Raw genomic sequence first — 12013 nt, forward strand, 5'->3', positions numbered from 1 at the left:
CACCACGCTGCCATGTACCTTGCACACCCCGCTGTAAAGGAAGGACTGAAGTTATATAGATATAGAAGGAGGTTACTAAACTTTGGGAAAAAGTTATGAAATACTTATGGGAAAGATGAAGCTATTCACAAGAGAAGGCACTTATGGCTTATGGAAAAGCCAGGTACCTGACAGTACCTGAGTTGGGCACGGATTTCATGTACATAAGGCCGGTCCCCCTAGGCCTCCAGAAGTCCTCTGTTGGGGAGGCAGTCTCATTAGTTATCTTCCAAACAAATCCAATTGGTTACAAAGCCTCTTTCCTGTTCCCCACCAAGGAAGCAGCCGAGCACTCACCGAAAACTGAGGTCAAAGCTCACCTTGGACTCACCGTGCTCCCCAGAATATGCCCCACTTTCTCACGTCCACTCCACGGTCAAGGGCCCATTTATTTTTCAAAGTCTTGGCTTAACTTTTTTTCAGATCGCAGTCTTTTGAACGAGACGCAGCCCGGCGCAGAGACCTGATCAGAGCTTCAGTTTGGTTTCGAGATTGGGGACGAGCGATGCCAACGAAATCCTACAGCTAAACACCAACCTCCGACATACCCATACTGTACTCTACGATATCCCGTTTGTCTGCCTTCACAACCATGGCGACCACCCTCCAAATACATAAGCCGTATGTGCTAAAGGCCTTGTCGCATCCTCTCGACCGTCCCGACGGACCAGGAAAGCACACTATCGGCGAGGTCTACGGCCAGGTATCAGGGCCCGCCTCCAAAAAGAGGAAACGCTCCGAGCTCGCCGTTGCCATTGACGGCGACTCGGTCCATCTCTACGATGTCAGTATCCTTCTGTCCGTCTGCCTTTAGTATCTGTCGCCGACTAACTCTCGCTTCAGATCCCCTCGGCGCAAGCCATCACCTCCTACCTCGTCCCTCCCCAGGCCTACTTCACCTGCGCCCCCTACTCGCTGCGATGGAGATCCGCTACTTCCAAGACCGCCTCTCGCTACACCTATGCCTCGACACAAGACTCTCTCTCGGCCAAGAAGGAGATCAAGCTGTTCAAGGACGTCGTTGCCGAAGCTGGAAACACCACCTCGACCACTGCCACCTACGTCCACCGTTGCGCTAAGCCCGTCGTCCATCTTTCGGCTACCTCAGTACGGACCTCCAGAGACACCTTGACCAACCAAGATACCCCCGCCCACGACGTCATCGCTGTGGCCGCCGACGGCACTCTGATCAGCCTCGCCGGCGAGACCCTTACCGAAAAGTGGCAGTCGTCGCCCTCCATCCTCACCCAGGAGCTGCCCTCCAACACTGGATGCCACGTCGACTTTGTCCAGCCCGCCCTCGCGGCCGATGTCATCGATGGCATGTTTGGTGGAAAGAACGAGCTGTTTGGCGTCTTCCAGGAAAAGATTCACCGCCAAGGCTTCAACCCCGACATTCTAGTGCTCGTCACGTCGCCAGAAAAGTCCGAGTCTACACGCCAGAGATACTTGCACATTCTTGCCCTACCAACCGAGAGGGCCTCTCAACAAGTAAACCAGCAGAACGTTATTCCCATCTTCGCCGCTCCTCTCCCAACCAAGACCGGTGCCGCCAAGTTCCAGCTCGACGTCAGGTCAGGCACTTTGCAGGAGCTGGCCGAGGGCGTCCTTTACACATATGCTTTCAACGGCGGTATCCCCCGTCTCGAGAACAAGCTGGAGGTCCCGGAGATGACCTCCTTCTTGCGCCTATCCAAGACCTCGGTTCTTGCTGCTACCGCCGACTCCCTTACCATCTACAACCCCGTCTACCGCTCGCTCCAGGCTACTGCTCCCCTTGAAGTCGGCGAGGGTGCCTCGTGCGAGCTCGTCACCTACCTTGCTAGCCGTGAGATCGCGGTTGGCCTTCGCGGAACCTCGTTGATTGCCGTCCAGATTGAAGCCCCCAAGGCCCGTACCAGCAAGCGCCGCGCTGAAGGCCTCCTCGCAGATTCGATCCGCCGCGGCCTTCCCAGAGCTCAGCCTACTCAAAAGCGCGGCCATATCGAGCTTCCTCCTTCAGCTATCCTTGCAGAGGCTCTCCCTGGCACCATGACGGAGGAGTACCTTGCCCAACTGGCGGCTGATACCGCCAAGGCCGACGAGTACCTTAACGCCAACAACCTGAAGGGTTTCGAGGAGCTGCTAGCAGGCCAGTTCAAGATCCAGCTAAAGGCTAAGAAGGAGAAGAAGGAAAACAAAGATAAGAAGGTCAACAGCACTACCGAAGACAAGACCGAGACCTTGGACCTCCCTGAGTGGTCCTGGCCCTCCAAGCGCTCCGACTACCCCCAGGTCGACCGTCGCTGGGTCTTTTACGCCATCAGCCGCGTTTTCTCTTGGAACAGCTCCAGCGAAAACCCAAAGGCCACACATCTCTCCTGCCGCCTTGCCGAGAGCAGCGTGCTCAACTACCTTGTCGACGCTGGCCACCTGACCATCTCCAACATTAAGTCCGCCTTCAAGGAAAAGATCCGCGAACTCGGTGACCAAGTCGACAACGTCATCGGCGAGGAGCTTCCGGCCGTCCTTGTCGAAGTCGACCCAGCAATGGAGCTTCTCGTCGTCTACCTCTCCTCCACCCAGACCTCTCCCTCCGAACTCGTAACATCCATCAAGCTCATCCTCAGCAGCCTTGACTTGCTCAACAGCGCCAGCGCTCCCAAGTTGCAAGAGCTGGTCCTCCGTCCCTCTCCCAATGCCACCACGACGTCCTCTGAGGCCGACAAGCAGCCCGAGGACACCGAAATGACTGACGACGACGCCGCCATCACCAAGCAACTCGACCAAGCCGAGCAAGAGCTCCAGCTCACCGAGTACCTCGCCGCCACCACCTCCTCGCGCTATCCCCTCCGCGCGCGTGGCCTCTCCGCCGCCTTCTCCAAGCTTTCTGCCTGCCCCTCCCTCCCTACTGTCCAGACCCTCCGCCGTCTGCTGACAACCGAGGAGATTGTCTGCCTCATGAACGTGCTCCGCAACGAGATGATCAAAGACGGCTGGACCACCAGCTACGTGGCCGACGAGTTGCCCGAAGAAGAGCAGGAAGCGCCGCCCGATGGCTCCATCAAGCTCATTGCCGATTTGCTAAGCAGGTGCATCGACGCCGTTGGCCTAGGCGGCTGGATGGGCTTCGATGCCGTCCTCGCCTCGTGGGGCAGCCAGCAAGACGCCGCCGAATTCTTGAACTACTTCCAGAATGAGGTCAGCGTGGCGCTGGAGGGCCTCAATGAAACTGTCAGGCTCCAGGGCATGATTGGCGAAGCTACCAACTACGCCAAGAGGGCGAATACGTTGCTTAGTGCTGCTGCTAAGCCCAAGGCCTCTTCAGAGGGCGAAGGTACCGCAGTCGTGCAGCTGTCGGCGGGTCCTCTCCCGTTGGGTCTCAAGACAGAGGAGAAGATTGGTTTGGAGAGAGTGCGTGGTGGTGGAGAAATTGTGCAGAGGAGCATGAGGCAGATCGGTATGTTTGTGAGCAAGAAGAGGAGAGGGTATGAGGTGCACAGGATTTCGGAGGAGGGCTTGCTGAGCAAGGGGAGTGGACGGCCTAGTTTGGTTGTTCAGGAGGCTCTTTGAGTATGGGGACAAGAAGTGTTGAAAAGTAGGAGTATACAATAGATGCTGCTTGTGACAGATAATAGGATGGATGGATTGTCTGCGAAAGAAAGAGCGTGTGTCCCAGATCTGGATGTGGTGAGCACGAGACAGGGTAGGTCTCTGAGTGTCACTTGTAGAACAGAAGAAAACAAGGGAGGGGGAAGTCAATGCGATACCCGATGGAAAGGGGAGAAGTATAGATGTTAGATACAGTAACAACTGGAATGGGCTTTTATTCAATTGGCCAAACCCCTTTCGAACCATGACCGTGACCGTGAATTGGAAGACTCCATTGCCTTGGCCCCCTCTCTCTATTGTGCCTCCTCTCACAGGCTCTCAACTCATAGATTTGAACTTGTTGACCAAAAGCCTCTCTCTCTCCCATAACATAGGATATCAAGCATCTTTCGTTAAAAGGACAGGAGGCCGGGATTAGTGATTTACCGTAGCAGCAAAGGTGCCATAGTCCCATTCTGTTCAAACACACGAAGCCAGTATGAAAACTGCACACGGGTAGTCTGTCTAACTCTTACTGTGTGTAACAACGAAAATGCCCGCGGAGTTGGGACATCTGGCATTTCACACTCTCTTATCCACTCCCTTCTTTCTTTCTTTTTTTTCTTTTTTTTTTTTTTCTTTTTTTTTTTCTTTTTTTCCCCCCCCTCCTGGCCAGGTAATGAGACTATTCACACGCAAAGTACCTGGACCTACGCTGCCTCACTTACCTACCCATACGGGGCTCCACCTAGAAGTGCCCTGTCCGGGCCTCCTACAAATTGCTAACGGTTGAATAAGGTAACATTGTCTCCGGACTCCGGCGCCGTTAGTAGAAGTAAGTACACGTGGTGTAGGGTGCAAGTCGGAGGCTCGGAGGTATGTGGGGTGTGGAGTAATCCACCGGACCGGGGACGGGACCGGCACGGAGATCACGGGGACCACGGGCGAGTACATCGGTCTCCCCTTTGCCGCTGGAAACTCCCGTCACCTACGCAAGCAATGCAGGATCAAGAAGGCCAGTCGCCCACTTGAGTAACCTGCCTCTGGAAATTCGGGTAAGGTACTGTACCTCGCTACGCTAGCTACACTACACCGATGAAGTGGTCGTTACCTAATAGCCAGCTGATGTGCCCAAAAGTGACCTGTCAACTTTGAGAAAACGCATCCAAACGGGTGTCGGATGTATATTTCTATGTAATTGGTATCGGAGATTTCTAGGAAGCGATAATTTTCTTTAATGGCTTTTTGGGCGGCGGTGTTGTTACGGATAGGAGGATCCTTGTCGTCCAAGGACATGGAGCAATTAGCCACGCGTGCTAGTGTTGAGCTGAACAGCCGCAAATCAATAGTGCGTGCTTCCCGTTCCAATAGTGACGAGGTCCTGGGAAATTGTAGATGTTCTAGGCCAGAGCGTTTACGGTGGGTTTTTACTCGTTGCCTCTGTCTACATATACCAATGGAGGTCCGCGCAAGTTGTGTGTTGTGACTACCTACCCTTACTCCTACCTCAGTCGCTCCTACCTCAGCCGCTCCTTACCTACCTAAATTTCTCGCCCATTATCTGTCGTTCGTTACCTACACCGTTTATTGTAAGAACCAGTTTTGGAAGATGAAGTTCGCTGGGCATCATGGGGTGTTGCCCGTCTTGATTGGGGTTGCGGCGGCATCAAGATGTAAACCTCATCCTCCTTCGTCTTCTACGACCTTGATCACCACCCCGACCATCAGCTCAGTTTCGGTCAGCTCAATTCCAGCCAGCTCTGTCTTGGTCAGCTCAGCTCCGGCCAGCTCTGTCCTGTCCAGTTCGTCGATTCTCTCCAGCTCGATCCCCTCTAGCTCGTTGGTTCCCACGTGCGGCGGCGCTCAGTGTCTTGCCGCCATCACCACAGTCCCTAGCATTGGCGATGCCTTTTGCTCATCATGGCTATCCTGGACCCCTGCCACGACCGTCGTCACCGAAGTTGAGACGGTCACTTCGACCCACACCAACTTGGAGACCGTGACGGCTGTGGTTACCTTGACGACGGCAACAGTCACCGAGTAAGTCTCTTGTGTTTTTGTTGTGACCCTATTCCATGCGCACGCACTCCTCTCTGTTTATGTTACCTGTAACTGACTCCCGTATCAAGAACCGCTGGCACGACCACCTTGTTCCAAAAGCGCCAGCTGCCCTCCGCCGATCCAGCCGAGTCCATCTTCTCCGAATGCGATTCTGCCTCGGCGAGTGTTAGCAGCGCCTGCAGCTGCCATCTCGCTGGGTCTACCACCTCGACCGTGACTGTCACCGAAACAACCACCTCGACTGAAATTCCCAAGTACACTGTACGTGACCAATGTCCATACCTACTTACCTACCTTATCTCTCCCTCCCGTCTCTCTCTCCTCTTAAATCCATCCACACAGCGTACAATCATACTAACATAATATGCAAGGGCACCCTGACCACGACCGAAACCACCAACGTGATCCAAACCGTCTCCGCCGAAGCCACCCGCGTCGTCCCCGCGCAGCCCATCCTCAACTCGGGCCTCGAGTCCTACCTCACGACCGGGAACATCTCACCCTGGACCGACACCGTATCCACCACGGGCGGCACGTTGCAGATCATCAACGGCGTGAACCCATGCGTGAGCGCCGGCGACTGCGCCGGCGGGCAGGTCGTCATTCGCGTCTACCCCCCGACGAGTGGCGGCTACACGGCCATTCGGCAGACGTTCCTCGCCCGCCCCAACACGTCGTACAATTTCAGCTTCATGTACCGCTGCCTCAACTACAACAACGGTGCCTACATGAGCGTCTGGTACGCCGGCCAGCTTGTGTCCAACGGCAACGTGCAGTGCAATACTCCCGGTGCGCCGTTCGCACGTCCCAGAGTGGGCCCGTTTACGACGGACGAGACGGGCGTGGGAGAGATCGAGGTCAGGTTCCATAACCCCGGCGGGTTGCCTTACTTGTACATGTACGCGGATGCGTTTGAGGCGACCGTAGCTGTGTAGGTAGATGGTGAAGTTGAAGGGGATCGGGTCTGGTGTGGATAAATTTCCATTACCTAAAGGTACCATAGTGTGTATACAATGGAGGTATTCTTTGGAGGAGGTAAATAGAAGAACTTGAAGTGGTGTATCCTTTTCTTGTATACGTGCAGTTGGGGGATTATACATTGGCTAGCTAGTATAGACGTGGTGTTAGTAATTTAGTGTAGACACAAGGGCAACCTTCGTATTCAACACTTTCAATAGAAGCTGACCAACGGAAACAAATGGCGTGATTGGAGACACCAGGACAGGAGTTGTGTAGGAGCGCACTCAGGTGCAGATCTTGAAGCAGGTAGGACCTTATTCTAGGACGATTTCAGAAATATAATGACGTCTTTGACCCTCAAGACACGGCCTGAGGAAGGGTAGGGTAGTGATGGAGCTCTCAAGATGACCTACAAAGAGATTGTAAGTTTACCACAGAAACAGAGTCCGAGTGTCCTGGTAGCATTCGAAGGTGAAGTATCGTAAAAAAAAAGACCATCGATGTTCTGTGTAACATGTCATTGGTCAGCCCTAGTTGTGGGCCCACAGACAGCGCCCTCAACCTTTCTATCGAATCCGACGGACGGCAAGCTCACATGCTGGACATCAGATGAGCCTGATGAGGCAGAGGAGGAAGAGCCAGGCTGCCCGCTGAGAAAAGGGGAGCATCAAGACTATGCGCATAGGATGATGAGTGAAAGAGCTCATAAGTAAAAAGTGGTAAAGGAGAAAAGCACCCTGGCTAAATAAAGCGGGTTGTGCAAAAAGGGCAAAAAAAACATACAACACCTGGGATTCGCTGGTCGTCACCGACCCAACTACTAGTCAGGCCCTCACTGGCTTATCTATGGGAGAGCGGACGGGATCCCGAGTTTTCCAGTGGGTATGGTTGTATGTGATATGGAGAGTGGTAAGTTGTGTTCATATTGGATGTCTGGAGGGTGTAGAGACTGACAACAAGGAGATGATGCTCTGTTGGTCGGGGGAATGTCGTCCGATTTCCATGGGGAGAATTTCAGTTCCACTTTTAGTCGCATGCCTACAGCAAGTAGGTCCGATCGATGGATGATCAAGCTATGGTAATTCAGTTTCGTGTCAACTGCACTTGGAGGGCAGTTAACTTGCTCTAGTCTTGAATGTTCATTCAATTCAACCCCTGTGGTACACTGGGCAGTATACTTGTAGACATTGTCACGACTGCCACCATGATGCATCGGCAAAAGAAATACCCCTAACACGGCGCACAAACGATTGCTAAGCATTGTTGATATCAAGTGCCAGCGCAAAAGGGTATCAATCGATCCGATAATGTCAGGAAAATCCAAGGTCACACCCAAGAGAAAAGTGTTGAGGATTTTTCCTGCAGCGAAGAAGGAAGTTGGGTTGGGAGAGTTGCAGCCAGTGGCACTTTGGCTGACCCCACTTGGCATTGTTGTCGTGCTAGCTTCGCAACTGTGGTCGGTTCGTTTCAGGGTTGCATGTGAAATCGTCCGTCTTCGGAAGCTCGTTTTTTTTTTTTTTTTTTCCTTTTTCTTTTTAGTTTGAAGGTTGCCGGCCCACGCGGTGAACATAGACTAGGGTACATAAAGCGAATGTCTCACAATCACAAGCCATAAAGCGGGTTTTGATACCTACCTCTAGGTACACATGGAAGGTCGGTCTGAAGACTGAGTGCCCTGGCAGTGAAAGTGTTCCGTGGTTTGATCTGCTTCCTTGTGAAGTGGAAGCGAGCCGGTGGATCCTAGGTCTTGCTCCAGATAACCCCCGCCTGCCTGCCTGCCCCTGCCCCTCGAGTTGCCTGCCCGCTGCCGCTGCCCCCCCGAAGTCGATGCGGATCTGGCCGATGAAGAATGTCAAATTGCAAGCAGACACGACGCTAAGACCCTTTGTGCATGGACTAGACAGGGGCTGCCATTTCCTATTGGTGCGAATTTGGGCGGTGAAAAGTCTGGGGCAGGCAAGGGCAAGGCCACCAAATTTGGAAACCGAGTTTTTCTTGTTTTGGGAATTGATGGTCGCCCGACTCGAGAGGGTTTGAGACAACTTGTGAGCTGAAGCTGACGGCTCAACGGTGCTGCAGAATATCCGGGGAAGAGCTGAAAGATGGATATGTACTTAGGAGTGTAGTGGACATGTAAAGTCCAAAAAGAATTGGAGCTTGAGGAAAAAGAAGTGGAAAGGAATGCTTCTGTGGAAGAAAGGTACAAAGACCCAGCAAGAACCGCTCACCGCGCCATGGTTCGTTCGCTGGCAATCCTCCAGGGAAAAAAAAGCCAAACCGACTTTCAAAAAGGCCGATCTGCAGAACCCCTATCAGATTAGGCGCAAAGAGGATGAGCAACCCAAGGAAAAGTCTGGCCACTGCACCCCATTGGTTCCCCGCCAGTTGTCAACCCTTCACCTCTGCTTTCAATCCTCAATCCTCACCGCAGTGTAAAGTCCCTCCGTCTACACTACCGGTGAACCACCCATCAGACCAACAGAACCAAAATCACAAGCATTTCGTTTTCCCCTTCGTCTCCTATTGGTGTCTTCGTCTCCCTTTTTTTTTGTTTTCGCCATTGGTCGCCTCCCCAGTCGAACTTCAAACCGCTCACCCCTCTCCTCGCTCCAGCCCGTCCTCTCCCGAATCTGGATCCTCCTGCCCGAACCCGCTCGTTTCGCTTTCGCTGGTGACGGTTGGTCAGTGTCAAAGATAAACCGCGCTAAGCATTTTCGCCTTGTGGATACCGTCTCCCAAACTGTCCCTGGGCCTGGGGGGGGGGGGGCCCCTGAGGAGCCACCTATGTTACCCCCCCTTGCGAGTGAGGGGAAGGTCAAGCCAAGGACCCCAGGTATGGAGACCAAGAGATAAAATAAATAAAGCAAAAAAAATAAATTAGAAAAATCACCAATGAAGAAGGAAGAGAGGGCAAGAAACACTTCAACGAATGCGCACATGGGACAAAAAAAGGAGACGGGAAAAAAAAGGAGCGCCGAACGATATCGGGGCCGTGCAGGGTTGAAGATGGTACAAAAAAGAGGGAAAAAGGAGCTAGCGCAATGCCTGTTGTCTGGACAAGGCCCATTACACTAGGACGCAGCTTGCGTGCTGATTAGATAGACTAGCTCACGCAGATAGAAGGAGACCCCATAACTTTTTTTTTCCCCATCCCATCCCATCCACCACCCTTTTGGCCGTTCCGTCCCCAACTCCCTCTTCCTTTTTTTCTTCTTTCTTTTCTCCCGAGCCTCTTCGTTTTCCTCCCATCACCAATTTCTTTTTCTGAAAGAGGTGTGTCGAGTGTGAGTTGAACCTCAGGTCTTCTTCCACACTACCTCTACCCTCCTCTTCCTACCCTCTTTCTTCACTTCTTGGATATCCTCAAGAAATATCACCACACCCAACAAACATGACGGTCACTACCCGCAGCCACAAGGCCGCGGCCGCCACCGAGCCCGAGGTTGTCAGCACCGGCGTTGACGCCGTCTCTGCTGCTGCTCCTCCCTCCTCCTCTTCTTCTAGCCAAAGGTCGGCCGAGCCCATCGAATACCCCGACATCAAGACCATCCGCGACGCCATCCCCGACCACTGCTTCCGCCCGCGCGTCTGGATCTCCATGGCCTACTTCATCCGCGACTTCGCCATGGCCTTTGGCCTCGGCTACCTCGCCTGGCAGTACATCCCCCTGATCGCCTCCACCCCGCTCCGCTACGGCGCCTGGGCTCTGTACGGCTACCTCCAGGGTCTCGTCTGCACGGGCATCTGGATTCTGGCGCACGAGTGCGGCCACGGCGCCTTCTCGAGGCACACGTGGTTCAACAACGTGATGGGGTGGATTGGCCACTCCTTCCTCTTGGTCCCTTACTTCAGCTGGAAGTTCAGCCACCATCGCCACCATCGCTTCACCGGCCACATGGAGAAGGACATGGCGTTTGTGCCTGCCACCGAGGCTGACCGCAACCAGAGGAAGCTGGCCAACTTGTACATGGATAAGGAGACGGCCGAGATGTTTGAGGATGTGCCCATTGTCCAGCTCGTCAAGCTCATCGCCCACCAGCTGGCCGGCTGGCAGATGTACTTGCTCTTCAACGTCTCGGCCGGTAAGGGCAGCAAGCAGTGGGAGACTGGCAAGGGCGGCATGGGCTGGTTGAGGGTTAGCCACTTTGAGCCTTCCTCTGCTGTGTTCCGCAACTCCGAGGCCATCTACATTGCCCTGTCCGATCTTGGTCTCATGATCATGGGCTATATCCTCTACCAGGCCGCGCAGGTTGTTGGCTGGCAGATGGTTGGTTTGCTGTACTTCCAGCAGTACTTCTGGGTTCACCACTGGTTGGGTAAGTTGTCTCTCGCTCCTTTCGCCTCTGTCTGGTGGTTCCTGTGATCTTTGTGGAATTAGCAGCTAATTCTCGCTCCCTCTCAAAACAGTCGCCATCACTTACCTCCACCACACCCACGAGGAAGTCCACCACTTTGACGCCGACTCGTGGACCTTCGTCAAGGGCGCTCTCGCCACCGTCGACCGCGATTTCGGCTTCATTGGCAAGCACCTCTTCCACAACATTATCGACCACCACGTCGTCCACCACTTGTTCCCGTAAGTTTTTTTAGATGTCCCCTGCTATTTTCTCATTCAAAACCATCCCCTCAATGTCCCTCGCTAACGCCTCAAATCCCGCACAGTCGCATCCCCTTCTACTACGCCGAAGAAGCCACCAACTCGATCCGCCCCATGCTCGGCCCCCTCTACCACCGCGACGACCGCTCCTTCATGGGCCAGCTGTGGTACAACTTCACCCACTGCAAGTGGGTCGTTCCGGACCCCCAGGTCCCCGGCGCGCTTATTTGGGCGCACACCGTTCAGAGCACCCAGTAAGCAGTTCTTTTCTGCTTCCTGGGGCACTCTGAGGAGGCTACCTACCTACCTAGGTACTCGAGTGCTGGCTGCTGCCCTGGTTTAGTGCTACCTACTTCGGTAGCTCTGACCGGTACCAGAAGAACGATGTTGGAAAAAAAGGGAGAAAGACAGGAAGAAAGGGAAAACATAAGAAATCTCAACTCTTCTTCATGATTGATGGATCGATTGATGGATCTGCACACGTTTTGATTGGTTCGGTCGGTCAAAAGGCGCAAACGGTTACCCTTGAAAGGCCTGGATACCTAGGTACCTGGAATTTTTTCATCAAACAAATGATAGACGAGAGAGAGTCTGGTTCAAAGTATGGTAGATCTGGAAGCTATTAGACTTACTAGAGCTATAGATAGACAAAGAGGATAGAGCGAGGGTATGTGTGTGTAGAGGTCGAGATGCATCATAGAAGGGAGGGCATGCATGCATGCATGAAAGAAGAACCAAAAAAATGATACCCACCATAAACATCCAGAGCTTCTCTATTGAGGTGTT

At 53.5% G+C, this 12013-nt stretch overlaps 4 protein-coding genes across 4 annotated transcripts; all 4 read left to right on the top strand.

The window, feature by feature from the left end:
• Nucleotides 1-631: 631 nt before the first annotated feature.
• Nucleotides 632-3848, top strand: NEUTE1DRAFT_62032 (uncharacterized protein; the record flags this gene model as incomplete). Its single annotated transcript, XM_009852083.1, has 2 exons — nucleotides 632-823; nucleotides 883-3848. The coding sequence occupies 2 exons, from the start codon at nucleotides 632-634 to the stop codon at nucleotides 3589-3591; spliced, it is 2901 nt and encodes a 966-aa protein (XP_009850385.1).
• Nucleotides 3849-5218: 1370 nt separating this feature from the next.
• NEUTE1DRAFT_145926 (uncharacterized protein) lies at nucleotides 5219-6847 on the top strand (the record flags this gene model as incomplete). The annotated part of the gene is made up of 3 exons (XM_009852084.1): nucleotides 5219-5649; nucleotides 5739-5931; nucleotides 6042-6847. The coding sequence occupies 3 exons, from the start codon at nucleotides 5219-5221 to the stop codon at nucleotides 6603-6605; spliced, it is 1188 nt and encodes a 395-aa protein (XP_009850386.1).
• Nucleotides 6848-7395: 548 nt separating this feature from the next.
• Nucleotides 7396-7698, top strand: NEUTE1DRAFT_41559 (uncharacterized protein; the record flags this gene model as incomplete). Its single annotated transcript, XM_009851963.1, has 1 exon — nucleotides 7396-7698. A coding segment is annotated over one exon (303 nt), but the record flags the coding sequence as incomplete, so codon positions are not given.
• Nucleotides 7699-9883: 2185 nt separating this feature from the next.
• NEUTE1DRAFT_116751 (uncharacterized protein) lies at nucleotides 9884-11992 on the top strand (the record flags this gene model as incomplete). The annotated part of the gene is made up of 3 exons (XM_009852085.1): nucleotides 9884-10946; nucleotides 11038-11206; nucleotides 11293-11992. 3 exons carry the CDS (start codon nucleotides 10022-10024, stop codon nucleotides 11483-11485), a joined length of 1287 nt encoding a protein of 428 aa, XP_009850387.1.
• Nucleotides 11993-12013: the final 21 nt, after the last annotated feature.

This window comes from Neurospora tetrasperma (assembly GCF_000213175.1).
Source record: "Neurospora tetrasperma FGSC 2508 unplaced genomic scaffold NEUTE1scaffold_3, whole genome shotgun sequence".
Taxonomy (NCBI): Eukaryota; Fungi; Ascomycota; class Sordariomycetes; order Sordariales; family Sordariaceae; genus Neurospora; species Neurospora tetrasperma.